This window comes from Chenopodium quinoa, unplaced genomic scaffold (assembly GCF_001683475.1).
Source record: "Chenopodium quinoa cultivar QQ74 unplaced genomic scaffold, ASM168347v1, whole genome shotgun sequence".
NCBI classification, from domain to species: Eukaryota; Viridiplantae; Streptophyta; class Magnoliopsida; order Caryophyllales; family Amaranthaceae; genus Chenopodium; species Chenopodium quinoa.
The window spans coordinates 3,792,062-3,811,781 of NW_018743199.1; the positions used below are offsets into that span (position 1 = coordinate 3,792,062).

General features: G+C 34.6%; 2 protein-coding genes and 1 pseudogene across 3 annotated transcripts; all 3 read right to left on the reverse strand.

The window, feature by feature from the left end:
• Positions 1 to 323: 323 nt before the first annotated feature.
• LOC110733566 (putative methyltransferase NSUN6) lies at positions 324 to 3,938 on the reverse strand. Of its 2 annotated transcripts, none has more exons than XM_021913631.1 (2): positions 3,768 to 3,938; positions 324 to 2,616 (listed from the first exon to the last, which is right to left on the reverse strand). In XM_021913631.1, the coding sequence occupies exons 1-2, from the start codon at positions 3,821 to 3,823 to the stop codon at positions 927 to 929; spliced, it is 1,746 nt and encodes a 581-aa protein (XP_021769323.1). In that variant the 5' UTR covers positions 3,824 to 3,938; the 3' UTR covers positions 324 to 926. The 2 variants fall into 2 exon arrangements, with proteins under 2 accessions (XP_021769323.1, XP_021769324.1); XM_021913632.1 differs by having other exon boundaries at positions 324 to 2,648; positions 3,768 to 3,855.
• Positions 3,939 to 4,679: 741 nt separating this feature from the next.
• Positions 4,680 to 8,360, reverse strand: LOC110733567 (L-type lectin-domain containing receptor kinase IX.1-like). Its single transcript, XM_021913634.1, has 3 exons — positions 7,613 to 8,360; positions 6,281 to 7,003; positions 4,680 to 5,695 (listed from the first exon to the last, which is right to left on the reverse strand). The coding sequence occupies exons 1-3, from the start codon at positions 8,085 to 8,087 to the stop codon at positions 4,923 to 4,925; spliced, it is 1,971 nt and encodes a 656-aa protein (XP_021769326.1). The 5' UTR covers positions 8,088 to 8,360; the 3' UTR covers positions 4,680 to 4,922.
• A 2,238-nt stretch (positions 8,361 to 10,598) lies between these two features.
• On the reverse strand, positions 10,599 to 13,870 carry LOC110733568 (annotated as a pseudogene).
• Between the last annotated feature and the right edge of the window lie 5,850 nt (positions 13,871 to 19,720).

Genomic DNA, 19,720 nt, shown 5'->3' on the forward strand with positions numbered 1-19,720 from the left:
ACGCACCATGGGCAACCTGATTATGCCTTGGTGTCTAATGACCCATTACCCATTCGACGCCCATATTTGATGAGGGAGACGACCCGTGACATCACGCCTTTTTCTTACCTTCTTTTTCCTCCACATATGCGGATATGCCAATCAAACATACTGTTAAAGAGTTCTCAACAGTTTAAGGTTTTGCCATTATAATGGTACATAACACTATCAGTCTTGCATTGCAATTGATCAAAATTTACATCGGTTTGTTGGGCATGTGTTTGCGGTGAAGTGCTATACTGCCATCATAACTGACGAGTATAGATAAAAAGAAAAGATTAGGATTTCTGTACAAGAATAAACAACAGTGTTCTTGAGTTCAACCGTACATTAACAAGATCATGTAATGCGGAGTTCAGTTCCTCCCTATTTTCTTATGTTACTGAACAGATAATTTGGTGTTTACTATAGAGGTTTCTACTCATCAAAACAAACCCCAAACATTCATTACACCTAAACTTATCCAGTATACAACACTCGTTTGCGAAATTTGAACCCAGTACAAGCTGCAGGTGCCTCACCAGAACTTCATCACTTCACACTTTGGCTGATACGCCATGATATATTTTTTCATATGAATCTTTCTCAAGGAGATACAAAACGATCTTTGAAAAAGCTATCACAAGAAGAATATTTAGTATAAAAATACGCTATATCAAAGAATGAAAAATGATCCCTAAATCCCTAATATGAATGGTGTATAAATACTTCTAATCATAAGCATCATGATAGTCGCCACAAGAAAATTGGCTCAAACTTCAAACAGTATCGTGGATGAACTGGTATCTTCAAACTTCAAAGAGATCTGGTTAAAGGCAGTGACAAAAAAAAGTCCAAAAATCTACCTGTATGCTAGTTAGATTTTCTCTGGCGCATAGCTACCGGACTCATGCTTCTTTGCAACCAACTTTAAATTTGGCTATAAAAAACCCAATTGTGTCAGATGTAGAAGGATCAAACCTCTGCACAAGTTCCTCTTCCCCAGGCTTTAGCCATTCCTCAACATATCCATCAGACAACTCACAGTGACCAAGCAGGCCCGGCCCACCAACTCTTGGATGCTGGGGTGCTAATGACAGAAACGAATATTTATCAAGAGCATAACGCACCAGAGCTTCATTTTCACCAGGGTTTATTGTACAAGTTGAATATACAAGAACTCCTCCAGGTCGAACTAGTTGCACAGCTTGATCAAGCATCTTCCTCTGGTATTTCTTATGACTCTTCAAAGATTCTAAGGTTTCCTCACCAGCAAACAACCGAGGTCTCAATCCAAGAGCAGAGCAAGGAGCATCAAGCAGAACTCTATCAAAACTGTTAGGAGCAAATCCTTTTGATTTTTCAACTCTACCACCATTGACGTGATTCTTTCCAATCCCATTTTTGGTTCTTTGTTTATCCTTCCCGCATACAGACATGATATTGGGTACTTGTCCATTTCCATCTCCATTGACTCTGTTTTCCCTGTGAAACAAATTACCATTCATCTTTTCCTTAGCAATGCAACAAGACTTCGAATTTGTATCTTCAGTCTTGCCAGAAACTTTTTCTGTAGCAAGAGCATCTGTAGCAACAGACTTCAGAGCATCAAGCTTGTACGTTACTATAGACTTCAAGCCCATTTCATCAGCCAGATTTTGAACATCCATTACCTTATTGTGTGATCGATCTGCAGCAACGACCTCTCCTTCATCTCTCATAAGCATAGCTATAGCAGTTGTTTTACCCCCTGGAGCTGCGCACATGTCCAATATCCTTTCACCCTTTTGAGGATCTAAGGCATGAGCAGCAATAATGCTAGGAAGGTTCTGGAGAAAGATCTCACCCTCAAGCACATTGTTAAAAGAAGGAAGATCAAAAATCCTATTACTCATAGAAATAGCAATACCTTGCAACACTCGGAAAATTCCGGCCCTAGACATCATTGCAGTTCCTCTTCCAATATACAGGCCTTTCCGCTGACAATATTGGGGATCTGTCTCAGAGCCCTGAAGTACAATCCCACGTGTTATTCCAGTACCTCCCCATTTACCATCAGGTTCAGGTTGTTCGATAGCAACAGAAACAGCAACAGAATCTCCCTTTTCAACATGAGCACTACACGCCAAAACACCAGGGACATAAACCTGAGCACCCCGAAGAACAGCCTCAGCACATTTGCGGCTTACAATAACCTCCTTTACAGGCTGTTCAATTACATCAGCATATTCAATTTTATGAGGTCCCGTGCCTTGAACAAAGACAACATAGTCTAGCCCAGGTATAGGGCACTTGTGTATGAGATCATTGTCTATGTCTCTGCCATCTGTTCCATGTTGCATACTCAACAGCTTTTCGATGACAGCATCACTAGTTGTCTTCATTACATTAACACGTAGGCAAGAGTAGCAAGAAGGACGCGTGAGAGCTTTAGAGATACGATCAAAATGGTCAGCACCATATGCCTTAATGAAGTATTCTTCAACCTGAGGATTCCAATTAAGAGTTGGGTTATAGCAATAACGCTCTGAGGAATCCATCTGAGGAAAGGATTTTGTCTTTAGTGTGGAGCAGCCTTTCTGAAGCTGTTGTAGGTGCCTGACAAGTGAATCAAGCTTAATTTAGTTTTCCTGTACAGAGATACTTTAGCTAATTAGAATAAAATAGTACATGACAACGAGAAATAACAAATGCCTGTACACTCAAGCATTCATTCAACAGAACACTCTTAAAAATGAATTACACTAATACAAAAGACAGAAGTAACAAAAATTTAGAAATCCAGAATTACTCACTACCTTTTTCTGGAAAAAGGTAAATGTGATGGGATCAAAATAGATTTAAGTTCTTTTTTATACTTGGCCTCCAAATAAGCACATAGAAGATTTGAAGTTATGCAATGTTAAAAAAATTACTGAGATTCATGATTCTCATACCAAGTATTTCCAACAAATCTAAACCCACATCAATAGTGTGATTCGTGCATTGTACACGCCTCAATCATAAGGAAGCTTCGTTTTTTTATTTCTCTCTTCCGACCAGAACCACAATGTCAGGTAAAACTTTAACCTAGCAACAGGCCTAAAAGCTTGAAATTGCCTCTGAAATTTCCTTAAAACCTCAGAAGTTAGCAGTCTCTCGAATCAAGTACTATGTGAAATCAATTTTCAAATTTAGTAATTCTTTGACAGTGAAAATCGAATGCATCCTCTCATTTCTTAACAAGAACATATCAAACCAAGCAGTCCAGCGTCCAAAATCACATCAATATCAACCAAATCATTATCCAATCATATAGTCAGAACTGCAAGTACAAGTTGTGATTTTGACAGCATTTTTTGTTCCAAGTTGCAAAATTACCCATCAAACTATACATGCTTCAAAACATTTGAGCACTAGGAAATACAAAGAACCACCTAATCAAAATTGGGGTTTTCCAAATCACTTCCAAAATGCAAAAATGAACAACTACCCACAAAATAATTTACCATTATGTCAACATCTTCATCCAATTCTAGTAATTTTTCCAGAAAAATCAGAAGCTAATTAACCAAACCCAGAAAGACTAACACACCAAATTAACCACTCATCAAAAGAAGCCTCCAAAAACAAATTACAGCATACATTTGAACAAAACTCAAAATACCCAGAAGATCAAACAACATAATTAAAGAATCAACCAAAATATAAATGTAATGCTAGAACAGAAGAAGAAAACAGAGAGTATTTATTTAAAAATGGTGTATAACCTGGAAAATGAAGCTAGGGTTCTTCGCAAATGAGCTGCAATAGTACGTATCCGCATACCATAGATATTGATTTTGATTTTCTGTTGGGAGTCACACTTCTGTTGTAGAAGCGGCGGAACTTCAACCTTTAACGAACGAGGTTTTTTTTTTTTTTTTTTTTTTTTTTTCTTTTTTTTTCCACTGAGTTTTTAAGGTTTATATTCCCTTGTCCCTAATTTTCACTTCAGCTTAATTTCAGTTTAGTTCATTTCAGTTCTAATCAGTTCAGTTTAGCTTTAATCAGTTCAATTTAGTTCAGCTCTAATCAACTCCTAATTTCCTTCTCTCATAAAATATTTATTTCAGCTCCAATCAGTTCAGTTCGGTTTAGCTCAGTTCAGTAAATGTGAACTGACCCTTAATTAGTACGGAGCGATTTTATTTTCATTTTTGTGTAAGTATTAATAAAACTTACAATGAATGCAATAAGATCTCATATAATTATACTATATCTTACTCTGTATAGATTAAGATTATTATTTTACCGTTAAATATTTTAAAGTTTGATCCAAATTATTACAATAGAGTTAACGATGTTAGTGATGATTAAGGGTATTTGGTGACATTTTCATGAAAGTTACTGGTATATGGTGGATTCAAAAATTCTGATGAGTATTTGGTGAAGTAAGTGATAACTTAGGGATTTTTCGTGAACAAACCGTTAATTTAATCATCGAAATTAAATAAGCAAAAATACCTTGAGTACACCTCAGTGTATATAATAACCCTTAGATATAATAGCAAAGTTTTGCCCTTTTTATGGTTTATTATACCTAAGTTTTGACTTGAGGACAAGTTCAACTAAACTTTTTTAATGTAGCTTGACTTACAGAGTAATATATATAAATTGCGTACCAAAAAATAGTTCGTTCTAAGAATAACACCATTGTATTATTAGTTTTGAAGCTCATGTTGGCTGCACAAAAGATATAAAACAACCACGCATGCTTTAATAGAAGTTTGTTTGGTTTAACATCATCTATACAATTTATATCAGTGTATGAATTATGAAGTACACTAATTGGAACAAACTTCATTAAGCCAAAGATTAATCTAGGCGATTTGAATACCAAGATTAATTAGAAGATCATCCGAATGCTGTACAAAAACATTTACCTAGATAAAAGGATTTGAAATTCCTTGGAGTGACACATACACTCCTTTAGGACGAGTACTAGGGAGTTCTATTAGAGGTTCATCTGAATTTAGCAAAATCATTACCACTTTTCGCATTTTCGGTCTCAAGTTCGATTCCAAATGCAAGCACGCAAGTGCCACACTTAAAATCTTGACAACTTCATCCTTGTTAAACTCCCCATTTAGCTTAGGGTCTACACACTCTACCAACTTACCCTTTGTATGCATATCCCATGCAAAGTCTACTAAGCAATTTTCCCCTATGAGGTTGTTAAATCGCTTTCCAGACACAACCTCTAACGCCACCACTCCAAAGCTATACACATCCGACTCAGTTGTTGCCTTGCCAGTGTAGATCAACTCCGGGGCCATGTACCCCAGGGTTCCAGCAAGTATTGTAGTGACTCCCGCGGTGTTCTTAAGCAGTCTAGCTAGCCCAAAATCACCAAGATGGGGGTTGAAGTCGGAATCTAACATGACATTGCTAGGCTTCACGTCTCTATGCACTACCGGATCACCACATTCTTCATGTAGGTACAACAATGCTGAGGCCAACCCGGTAAGTATTTTACACCGCGTTTTCCAATCAAGGAAACTTTGCCCTGTAAGTAACTCATTGAGGCTCTTATTCGCCATGAAGTCGTATACAAGAAGAAGGTGGTTGTTCTCATGACTCCAACCTTGGAGTTGCAATATATTTCTGTGTCTTAAACGTCCAATGGTACATATTTCAGCCAAATACTCCCTCTCACCTGTTAAATTAAAGTATTCCATCACTAAATAGTTGTTACATTTGACTTTTAAAAGCCAAATTTATAAACTTTTGATCATAATAGTATATTAAATATTTAAAATTCATATCAATATATAAATACCCTATGTTTAAAGATAGTGATATGGTTAAAGGTGTATTTTGAGGACCATGCAATAAAGTCAAATAATAATTAAAAACTAATTTTAGGCAAAAGGAAAAGCATATATTCATTGGCAATATCAATACTAAATTTCAACTAAGAATAGATTACTAGAATTTCAACTAGCGTTAAATTAGATTAAATTGTGTACTATTGGACCAAACATTATAGCTCAATAGGTTGGTGCTAAATTTTATTCTATATGTTCTATTTATATTTTTAAGTGTAAAATTGGTGATGTGGTGCTACTTGATGGAGTATCTCAATAAAAAATTCCTCGGATTGCATTACTAACAAGGAATAACGTGCTATGTGGTGTTAGTGAATTATTATGGATGCAAGACAAATTTTGAAATTTATAGTAGTAATAAAAAAATAAAAAAATAAAAAAATAAAAAATTGAGGTTAAAAAGAGTTAATTACCTTGCTCAGAGGTGGCTGAAATCTTCTTAACAGCAATAGTATGAGGAGGATCAACAAAATGTCCTTCATAAACACTTCCAAAACCACCACTTCCTAACAAGTTATCCTGGCTGAAATTCTTAGTAGCTTTAGCAAGCTGCTTGTAAGTAAACATCCTAGGAGCCGAGCCGGTGGCAGCGTACTGCCTCTCAAGCTCGTCCATTCTCCTAATCATCTCCCTCTTGTCAATAATTCGACGTCGAATCACAGGAATTGCAAGCACTGACATGAGGACTAACCCGACTAAAACCGGTAAAACACTTGCCAAAGTAATGATGCATAACTTCTTGTTATCTCTCAAAGTGTTGCTTGGCAATTTTGTGGAAGTGAACACCCAATCATGTAATTGGTGAGTCTCACTAAGAAGCCCAGTTGATGCTGTAAAACCTATGTATACATTTTTTGAGACATATTTTGAGACTTTTATTGAGTGGTTTAGGACACTTTCTAATGGGTTACCTTGATAACCTACATAAATTTGAAACTCTTTTTTGTGTCCATTGTATTCTATCTTGACATTGATTTGTTTTCCGCTCTTAAGATAAATGTTGGATGAATTTAGGGTCTGTGCTGTTAGAGATTTCATTGCACTTAATGAATCGATCCCAATGTGATTGTCGTCTGGATCCCATTCGTTCTTGAATGTGTCAAACTCGATTGCTAGCTGTTTGAAATCGGTGTTGCCTGAATAAATCGTTAGAAATATACATTAAAACGAATCTAATAAAATCTCGCTGTATTACTTGTTTTCATTAATTAATATACATGGACTTACAAAATGTGACTAATATAACAAACCCCCCCCCCCCCCCCCCCCCAAACTCCAAAAAAAACAGAGTACTAAGGTGACCTTGATTGAAGGTTGTAATAAGCATGTTTTTCTTTATACACCAATAAGCCTTTTTTTTATTTTTATTTTTTAAATATATATAATTATATATATATTTTTTAAATGCACTAATTATTGAGTCACTGTCCACTGATGTTCTATAATTGTAATTGAATGGTTTTAAACCATGGAAAATATACTTTACTGAAATGATTAAAAGGACAGCCTATCAAATAAGAATTGAAGTTGAAAACCACATACTCCGTACATCTCTTTTTGTTCTTCGCACAGTCTCTTAAGAGAATTAAAAAAAAGTCATTTTATATTATGATGAACAACAAATAGAGACGGAGGAAGTACATACTAATTAACATTGACGAAGTCAAATCTAGGATTAATTAAAGTGGGAAACTCAATAATATGTTAAACAAAAATAATTAAATTGAGGGGGGGGGGGGATTTACCTTGTTGTAATGGATCCTGAAGACCAAGATAAGAGCCAGCGCTAATATTTGAAGGAGATTTATCATGTTGAGCCAAAATAAAAGTCATACCATCACCAGAATAATTCAAGGGATTAAAACGAGGGAAAATTATAAAGGAGAAACTTGTACAAAATGAAGCTGGCCATATTTGTACAGGTTTATGGTACAATACTCTAGCAAATGACATGTAACCCGATGCGGACAAGTTATTCGACGACGCGGCCGTGGTTAAATTCACGAACCCTCCTCCTGGGGTGGCTGCTCCCATGCACAATAGGCCACCCCCTGGTTTGCAGCTTGAAGTGTTGAAGGATGGAAAGGAGAATGTTACATGATTACTTTTATCAATATCACATGAAGATGAAGTGACTAATAATGAATGTTGTTGTTGTAAGAGGAATAATATTATTGTTGAAATTTGAAGAATGTGTTGAATTTTTGTAGATTTTTGCATTTTTGTTTAGATGTTTGATTGTTTTGGGAGATAGATGAGAATTGTTGAAATTGAGATGGTTGTACTATTAGATCATGAACCTTTGTCTTAAGGGTATGATGTGTTGGTAATAATAATGCAAAAAGGGTATGTAGTGCGACAAAAAATACAAGTGTTTTTCATTTCTTAAACATCTAATATATAAAGACAATAACTATACCATGTGAAATAAAGGAGAATGATGAAACTATTATTCGTGAATAATTTAAAGTGATCCCGCTAGAGTATTAAAAAACTGACTATTGACCACTAATGATCAAATTTCAAGTGCACTAGTCCAATAAATAAGAAAGTCCCTATAAAGTTAGTTAGTTTGTTTGGGTTTGGACTACACGCGTCCCTAAGAGATTAAGTCCGCATGCTTCATTAAGAGAGAAAATTCACTTCACCAGCTCACTCATATAACAAATTGGTGAAAGGAGATTAGGAGAAGTAGCTCATTGGTAGCCTTATATGCATTTTTAGGAAGATTAGAACAAAATTATATTACTCCGTATTATCTATGGTATAGCTCAATTGTTTTTGGCTCAGTGCTTATTACTAAATTCGATAGTATACTTAATTAAGGGCCTCCTATGATCTTATGTTGTTTCGTTTAATAAGATATGGTTTTCTGGTGTTGACTAGATCATTTTATTTGGACTCAAAATCAGTTCTGATCCTAGGCTTTGATGCTTCAATTTATATACTCATATTACAACCATACAATTATATAGTTTGATTTATATGATCGGTCAAGTTCAATGAAGTCCATACATTGAGGTATTTCATGTATGAACTAAACTAATAATCAACTATTGTTATGACTTGATTTTTAATTGTCTTGATTTATATAACAATTTTTTTTTTGTTTTTTTTTTTGACGGGATATAACAGGTTAAGTTTAATATTGTCCATCATGATATTTAATACGGACTATATTAAAAAAATCAAATATCGTTATGACTTGATTTTATGTCGTAACAAAATTAATCAACCTAGTTTACAGTTATTTTAATTTTTCACAAATAAGAATCTACTGTATTTTATATATTATTCGATCCTATAAAAAGACAGGTGTTTTAATTAAGTACAAAATTTGATCATTGTTATATATTTTATAAAAATTACTATTTGAAAACATTCTAGAAATATGCTTATTTGCTTAAGAATTAAAAGGTAATGTCTATGAGGTCCATATTAACTTAACCAGAGGATTAAAGTCGTAATATTTCTTTATTAATCGTGTAAAAGACGCTAGGGACGACACAAGTTGACTATAAATTCACTAATAATAAGAATCAATATCTTTGTTCGACCTCCAATATAAAAAATGTAGACATTTTTTATGATGTTAGTTGGAGAATATGTTATAGTATTTGTTTAAGTAAATGGATTGGATCCATTATGATGTCGCACACTTACTTTTTGAATATAAGATGACAGAGAATCTCTAGTAAGTTATGAATGACAGAGTGATATTATACCTTATGTTTATTTAATAAGTGATACAGAATATGTGTTAAAAAATTTGGACATATATTGTGACAAAGTTGAGACATACAATGTAAAGGCATTATTTAATGTACACATTGAAGAAGACATAAAATTAAGTTCAAATATATATGGATCATATACCATATATTGAGTTTTTACATATCCTACAATTTGTAATAAGTCATGTATTTCATGTGTTACTTTTTTCAGTTGGTTGATCTAAAGTTATACCGTGATTTTATCATGCATTCATAACTTAATACTATTATAAGTAATAAATTACAAAGTAATTAGTTTCAATATTTCATATATAATATCATTTTCTACAAAAAAAAAAAAAAAATCAGCTCAGATGGGAGGTATAATAATGTGTGTTGGGATGAGGGGCGGCTAGAGAAAAGTTTATTTATTAATACGTTCTACGTAGTTACATGATGATGCATTGATTTTGGACATAACTTTAAGAGAGTAGTGATCACTGACCATGACAAAATTTCTCCAAGGCCGCCATGGGAACAGGGAGGTTACAATACATGGTGAAATGGAAAATCAAGAAAACTTTAGTCGTAGTAATTTGATATTGCATTAAAAATATGGTATAATTGCGGATAAGAATTTAAGCATATGTGATATGTCCCCATTAGGGCCATATATATTATCATTAACATCATCCGTTTTCTTGTTTGTTGTAATGTAAGTTTTGATTTTTGAAGTACTTAATTACTTCATAGAACTATCCATTATTCATTGAATTCAACACTCAGATTTTCTTTTAATTAAATTTAATTTTTTTGATATTTTGTTTTCAAAATTAAAGAGAATAATATAAAATCTTAAGTATCTTTAAAGTAAGGTAGTTCAGACATAGGCCCGCTGTAGGAATAGGGAAGGTTTACTAGCTATGCATAAGGTGAAAAAGAAAACAAGGAAGAAAATTTTGAGTGCCTCAATATTAAATAAGCATATTGCATTAAAAAAATGGTAGAATTGCATATGTTTTTTTTTTTTTTTGGTGTTTAGAGAGCCACAGGGGCAAGGGTGAGAATCGATCTCTTGGAATCGGGAAGGATCCTCTAACCATTTGAGCTACCTTTCACTCTCATAAGAATTGCATATGTGCCTCCATTAAGTCATTATGGTGCTTGAAATCAAGGGGGGGGGGGATTATAAAACATCATCTATTTACCAATAATGAGACTATACATGTGATCTAAGCGTATAGTGGCGAGACTGATGAGGTCATGCCTAGAACAAAAACATCATCTAGTAATTATTTTTTCCATTTTTACACTTGTTGTTTGAATATGTATGAATATCTACAATATTACTAGGAAAAATTCAAACTTTGTTGTACACCAATATAGCTTCTTTAGCTATAAAACTACATAGATACATAGATCAACAATAACACTTTCTACCGTGCCAAAGATTCATGTTGCAAGCTTGTATTGGTGCTAGATGAAGGGTAATCAGGCCATGAGAATAAAGGTGTACTAGGCTTAGAATTACTCGTACTAGGTGGATTTGAAAATCCTGACAATGAGAGATATACGCCCTTAGGACGAGTGGAAGGGAGTTTCATAAGAGGTTCATTTGAATTTAACAAAACCATTACCACTTCTCTCATTTTAGGTCTCAAGTTCGACTCCAATTGCAAACACGCAAGTGCCAAACATAAAATCCTTTCGGCTTTATCCTTGAAAAAATCTTCACCAAGTTTAGGATCCACACACTCTACCAATGTACCCTTGCATACATATCCCACGCATAGTCCACCAAGCAACTTTCCCCTAGAAAGTTACTAAACCTCTTTCCACACACCACCTCCAACACCACCACCCCAAAGCTATACACATCCGACTCAGTTGTTGCCTTCCCGGTGTAGCTCACCTCAGGAGCCATGTACCCTAGGGTGCCCGCCACCATTGTGGTGACCCCCGTTGTGTTCTTTAGCAATCTAGCAAGCCCAAAATCACCAAGACGCGGGTTGAACTCTGCATCTAGCATGACATTACTAGGCTTCACATCTCTATGCACCACTGGATCACCACATTCTTCATGAAGGTACAACAATGCTGATGCTAAGCCGGTTATTACCTTTTCCCTCGTCTTCCAATCTAAGAATTTTTGGCCTGAAAGGAATTCATTTAGGCTCTTATTAGCCATGAATTCATATACAAGAAGAAGACTGTCTTTTTCATGACTCCACCCCTGAAGCTGCAATATGTTCCTATGCCTTAACCGCCCAATTGTACATATTTCTGCTATATATTCGCGCTCACCTAGCAAAACAACCAAACAAAAAAAATAAAGGTCTTAGTCTAAATGTATGATGTGCTATTAAAACATGATGAAATACAAGATAGTTTGACATTAATTTACCCTGCTGAGAGGTAGATGAGATCTTCTTGACAGCAATAGTCTGAACAGGATTCGCGATAACCCCTTTATAAACACTCCCAAAACCACCAGTCCCTAACAAATTATCCTTGTTAAAATTCTTAGTAGCCTTAGCAAGTTGCCTGTAAGTAAACATCCTAGGAGCCGCGGCAGCAGCAGCAGCATACTGCCTCTCAAGCTCTTCCATCCTCTTAATCCTCTGCATCTTCCTAACCATTCTACGTCGAATGACAGGTACTGCAATCACTGCTGAGAGGACTAAAATTGGTATAACAGTTGACAAAATAATGATGCATAATTTCTTGTTATCTTTCAAAGTGTTGTCTGATAATATTGTGGAAGTGAACACCCAATCATGAAGTTGGTGAGTCTCAGTGAGAAGTCCAGTTGATGCTGTAAAACCGATGTAAACATTTCTTGGGATTATTTCTGATACTTTTATTGGAAATTTTAGGACACTTGTTAATGGTTTTCCTTGATAACCCATATAGATTTGAAGCTGTTTTTTGTGTCCATTATACTCTATCTTGACTTTGATTTTGTTACCACTCTTTAGGTCAACGGAAGATGACTTTGCAATCAAAGAATGCACGCTTAACGTATCAATCGCTATGTGATTACCATCAGGATCCCACTCGTTCTTGAATGTGTCAAACTCGACAGCTAGTTGTTTGAAGTCTGAGTTTCCTAAAGCAATCGTTGAAAAATACACATTAATACGAATCTGCTGACTATTACCAAGAAAACATAATGTACAAAAAAAAGAAAAAAACAGAGATGAAATAAATTGACAAGTTATTTTCAATCAAAGTAATTTAACTTATTTTATAGGAAAAAACATTCATAACCCGTATAATATATTGTTTGCAACTTTTAGTTATTTTTTGTGAGATATAAAAAATTCAAAAGTTACCCATAATATGTAACGGAGGTAATATTAAAACAGTTCAAATAAAACAAATTTATTGTACAAAAAAAGTATGTAGGAATTTAATTATAACCTTGTGATGAATCCTGAAGACCAAGATAAGAGCCAACGCTAATATTTGGGGGAGACTTATTATCTTGGGCCATAACAAATGTCATACCATCACCAGAATAATTCAATTGGTTAAGTTTAGAATAAATTCTAAAAGAGAAGCTTGTACAAAATGAAGCTGGCCATACTTGTACAGGCTTATGGTACAATACTCTAGCGACTCTCATATAATCCAAGGCCGACGAGGTATTCGACGCGGCCTTGGTTAAGTTCAAGAACCCCTCGCCGGGGTAGACGGCTCCCATGCACAAAATGTCACCCCCTAGTTTACAACTTGATGCATTGAAGGTTGGAAAGGATAATATAACGTTGCCATCACAATTTGAAGAAGGTGAAGATGTTGTGTATGCTTTTTGGAAGAGTATATTAGTAATAATAATAGAAAATACTATGATATTTAGTAGGTGTTTTTTTGGAAATGTTTGCATGATTGAAGAGGTAGAGAAGAGATGGAAAATAAGGAAATTAATTACATGGTTTTTCTTTATAATGAGGAAGAATGGAAGACTTGTAGTCTAATTTGAAAGTCGTTGATTTTTTTTTTATATTATTGATTGAACTGTTTGTGGTCTATAATAGTTTATAGTTTATTTTATCTATCTCCTAGGAATTCATATGTAATTTTCATTTGCATTGTTTGTGCCTAGGCCCTAGGGTCATATTCTACAAATTTGATTAATTTTCAATATATAGATATTACACAAGAGAATAATTTGTATTCCATGTGTACAACTATTATATTACGTATAAGATCACACCCACTAAATGCTTGAAATGTTTAAACTAAACGATCCTTAGTTAAACTCTAACTCGACTCATTCCCCACCACTTTATCTGATCCTCCCACCCTCTCACCACCACCAGTGATGACAACTCCGAAACCTCCAAAATTTATCAAAAAACGTGGATATTAGTCTTTAATTTAGGAATTTTTAGACTTTTTTTAACCCGGAAAGAAAAATTGCCGAAATTTTTACCATGGTCCCTTATATCTTTCGGGACGGAGTCCAATTAGCTGGGTGGAACCATCCAATTTGCCTTTAAACGGTCAATTTACCGTTTTACAACTTGCACCGATTTCATTAACTCAAGCATACCACGAACATTAATGACAACATATAATGATCATAAATGCTTCAAAATGGCATTATATGACCCTCAAATGTATCCCCTAAAATCTCAATGCTTTTCGACACCGGGCTCCGAAACATTCGAAATTTCTCAAAAAAGTGTGGATATTAGCCTTCAATTTTAGATTTTTTTGACTTTTTTTGGCCCTGATATAAAAATTGCCGAAATGTTTACCATGGTCCCTAATACCCTCCAAGAGTCCAATTGGGTGGTTGGAATCAACCAATTTGCCTTTAAATGACCAATTTATCGGTTTACAACTTGCACCAATTTCATTAATTCAAGCCTACCACAAACATTTATGACAACAAATAACAATCATATGTGGTTCCAAACAACATTATATGACCCCGAGATGTATTCCCTAGAATTTCAAGACTATTAGAAATCGGGCCGCGAAGACTCAAAAATTTCTCAAAAAGCATGAATATTAGCCTTCAATTTTTTAATTTTTTTACTTTTTTCGTCCAGAAATAAAAATTGCCGAAATGTTTACCATGGTCCTTAATACCCTTCGGAAGTCCAATTGGGTAGGTGAAACCTTACTTCCAATTTGCCTTTAAACGGCCAATTTACCAATTTAAAACTTGCACCGATTTCATTAATTCAAGCCTACCGCGAATATTTATGACAACATATAATGATCATATATGATTCCAAACGGCATTATATGGACCCGAGATGTATCCCCTAAAATCTCAAGACTTTTCGACGACGGGCCCCGAAACCTCCAAAATTTCTCACAAAGTATACGTCGATATTAGCCTTCAATTTTGAAATATTTTTTACTTATTTTCGCTCGGAAATAAAAATTGCTGAAATGTTTACCATAGTCCCTAATACCCTCCGGGATTCCTATTAGGTGGGTGGAACAATCCAGTTTGCCTTTAAACGGCAAATTTACCGATTTACAACTTGCACCGATTTCATTAACACAATCCTACCACGAACATTTATGACAATATATAATGATCATATATGGTTCCAAACGACATTATATGACCCCGAGATGTATTCCCTAGAATTTCAAAACTTTTCGACACCGAGCTCTGAAACCTTCAAAATTTCGCAAAATACGTGGATATTGTCTTTAATTTCGAAATTTTTTGACTTTTTTCGCTCGGATATAAAAATTACCAAAAATTTTACCATGGTCCCTAATATCCTCCGGTAGTCTAATAGGGTGGGTGAAACCATCCAATTTGCCTTTAAACGGCCAATTTATTGGTTTACAACTTCATCGATTTCATTAACTCAAGCATACCATGAACATTTATGACAACATATAATGATCATATATGGTTCCAAACGACATTATATGACCTCGAGATGTATACCCTAAAATCTCAATGCATTTCGATACCTGTGACATTCGAAAATTCTCAAAAATGGTGGATATTAGCCTTCAATTTTGGAATTTTTTGACAATTTTTCGCCCGGATATAAAAATTTTCGAAATATTTACCATGGTCCCTAATACCCTCCGGGAGTCCCATTGGATGGGTGGAACCATCCAATTTTCCTTTAAACGAAAAATTTACCGATTTAAAACTTGCACCGATTTCATTAACTCAAGCCTACCACAAACATTTATGACAACATATAATGATCATGCATAATGGTTCCAAACGACATTATATGACCCCGAGATGTATTCCCTAGAATTTCAGGACTTTTGACAACGAGCTTCGAAAACTTCAAAATTTCGCAAAATGCGTGGATATTAGTCTTCAATTTTGGAATTTTTTGACTTAATTTCGCTCGGAAATAAAAATTACCAAAATATTTACCATGTTCCCTAATACCCTCCGGGAATCTGATTGGGTGGGTGGCCATCCAATTTGCCTTTAAACGGGTTTACCGGTTTACAACTTCATTGATTTAATTAATTTAAGCCTACCACGAACATTTATGACAACATATAATGATCATATATGGTTCCAAACGACATTATATGACCCCAAGATGTATCTCCTAAAATCTCAAGACTTTTTGTCACCGGGCCCTTAAAGCTACAATTTTTTTTTAAAAAGCGTGGATATTAGCTTTCAATTTTGGAATTTTCAGAATTTTTTTCGTCCGGAAATAAAAATTGCCAAAATGTTTATCATGATCCCTAATATCCTCTGGGAGTCCAATTGGCTGGGTGAAGCCATCTAATTTGCCATGAAACGGCCAATTTACCAGTTTAATAATTTCATTAAGTCAAGCCTACCGCGAATATTTATGACAATATATAATGATCATTTATGGTTCCAAACGACATTATATGATCCCAAAATGTATCCCCTAAAATCTTATTTTTTTCGACTTTGGACCCTGAAATTTTCGAAATTTCTCAAAGGGCGTGGATATTAACCTTCAATTTTGGAATTTTTTGACTTTTTTTCGCCCAGAAATTTCAAAAAAGTTTACCATAGTCTCTAATACCCTCCGAGAGTCCAATTAGTTGGGTGGAACCATCCAATTTTCCTTTAAACGGCCAATTTACCGGTTTACAACTTGCACCGATTTCATTAACTCAAGCCTACCACAAATATTTATGGCAATATATAATGATCATACATGGTTCCAAACGGAATTATATGACTCCGAAATGCATCCCTAAAAATCTTAAGACTTTTCGACATCGGGTCCCAAAACCTCCAAAATTACTCAAAAAGCGTGGATATTAGCCTTTAATTTTGGAATTTTTTGATTTTTTTTTTCGCTTGGAAATAAAAGTTTCCAAAATGTTTACCATGATCCTTAATACCATTCGGGAGTCCAATTGGGTGGGTGGAACCATCCAATTTGCCTTTAAACAACCTATTTACTGCTTTACAACTTGCACCAATTTCATCAACTCAAGCTTAACACGAACATTTATGAGAACATATAATGATCATACATGGTTCCAAACGACATTATATGACCCCGAGATGTATGTCCTAGAATTTCAAACTTTCCGACATCGGGTCCTGAAACTTTCGAAATTTCTCAAAAGGCATGGATATTAGCCTTCAATAGTCCTTAATATCCTCCGGGAGTCCAATTAGGTGGGTGGAACCATCTAATTTGCCTTTAAACGACCAATTTACGAGTTTACAACTTTGCACCGATTTCATTAACTCAAGCCTGTCACGAACAATTTATGACAATAAATAATGATTGTATATGGTTCCAAACGACATTATATGAGCTCGAGATGTATTTCCTAAAATATCAAGACTTTTAGACACAGGGCCCCGAAGACTTCAAAATTTCTCAAAAAGTGTGGATATTAGCCTTCAATTTTTGAATTTTTTGACTTCTTTATGTTCGAAAATAAAATTTGTCAAAATGTTTACTATGGTCCCTAATACCCTCCGGAAGTCCAATTGGGTGGGTGGAACCATCCAATTTGCCTTTAAACGACCAATTTATCGGTTTACAACTTGCACCGATTTCATTAACTCAAGCCTATCACGAATATTTATGACAATAGATAATGATCATATATGCTTCCAAATGACATTATATGACCTCGAGATGCATCTTCTAAAATATCAAACCTTTTCTACAACGGGCCCCGAAACCTCCAAAATTTCTCAAAAAACGTGGATATTAAGCCTTCAATTTTTGGAATTTTTTTTTTGCCTGGAAATAAAAATTCCCGAAATTTTTACTATGGTCCCTAATACCTTCCGGGAGTCCAATTGGGTGGGTGGAACCATCCAATTTTCCTTTAAACGACCAATTTACCAGTTTACAACTTGCATTGATTTCATTAATTCAAGCCTACCACGAACTTTTATCACAACAAATAATGATCATATATGGTTCCAAATGACATTATATGATCCCTAGATGTATCCCATAGAATTACAAGAATTTTCGACACCGGGCCAAGTAACCTCCAAAATTTCTCAAAAAGCGTGGAAATTAGCCTTTAATTTTGAATTTTTTTGACTTTTTTTCGTCCGAAAATAAAAATTGCCCAAATGTTTACCATTGTACCTTTTGACAAGACAATACTGCCACCATCATTAATCACTAAACAATACATTAAGTAACCCAATTCATATTTTAGGTCAATGATATAGACATTATAATTTAACATCATTCAAATTTCAAATAAATCCAACCCCATGCATCACAAAGTCAGTCAAAAAGTGAATCATAACCGATGTATTACAAAGTTGGTCAAAAAAGTGAATCATAGGCTCATCTCATACTATTCATGGTGAAAAAAATAGTGGAAAGTTGGAATAAAGACCCCTTTTTTTTGGAGGGGGGGGGGGTGGGTGAGGTGGGAGGCTATATATATATCCATATAAGTCACTCATTCTATTCAATGATTTTTTTGGGCTTGGACCAGGGACCGGGCTCTAATGCCCCCTCCCGATGGTCCATCCCACCGTCACCACACTATTAATGCAGGACATATCATCTCTGCAATGTCAAAGTCAATCCAACATAGTTGTTGTAGCCCAAGTTTTGTAAAGGAAAAAAACCATCGTCTACATATTGGTGTTCTTAGTTATGGTAAATTGGTAATTGTGGTGGCATTGGTAGTGTAAAAGGTAAAGGCAAAGTGTAAAAGTAAAAGCGAAGGGTAAGGATAGTTCGGTCTTTTCATCATGAACGTTTGGGTAATTTCAAGTAAAAATCAATATGAGATTAGCTAATATTGATGTCATTTTAATCCAAAGCCCTAAATTTAGTTAATATAAAATGTGTTTTTTGAATTTTAAACCTATTAGAAAACTTTTTTTTAGTGTGTCTAGATGAGATACTATAAGGCATTACAAATTACAATAAAAGAATAGGGGATTCGAACTTGTGATTATAATACACATGCTAAGAATGCCTTTATTCGTCACTACATCAAAACTATGGATCATGGGCTATTAAAAATATAATTAGGAAATAAAATTCGTATAGGTGATATGCATTAGGTCCATATCAACTTAATTAAGCGCATGGATTACAGTCTTGGTCTTACATTAATATTTGACTAATGCTAGGACCCATATTGACTCTAATCCCACTAACACAATTCCTTAGCTTGTTCCAATAAGGTGTACGTGGTCAAGGGAAAAATAGACTTGTGAAAATTTAGTTCCATTCATGGGGTGGCACACTCATCATTATACTTTTTTGTGAATTGAATGAAGATGACGTAGAATATATTGTGGGTTATGAACTTATGATCAATTAAGGATGACGTCTATTAAGTAGATTATGCATTCGGATGTATTTATATACCATTTGTTCATATGGTAAATTACACTTAAAAACGATTCCTTTAGCTTTACTATGCATCCATATGTTGTACAATGATCAAAATTCTATCGTTAACTCGTTTTTTTTTTTTCTGTGTTATTTAGTACTAATAAAGAAACACTAACGACAACATACAAACTAGCTAAACAAAGGTCAATAATAAGTTCAATATATCTTTTACTTACAAAGTTTTGTATGAATATAATGTAGCAACCTAACACCTTTAAGTAAGGTGAAAAGTTTCATTGATGCATTGTTTTAGGATATCAACCTTGTGTACATGTGTAGTGACCACAAATTT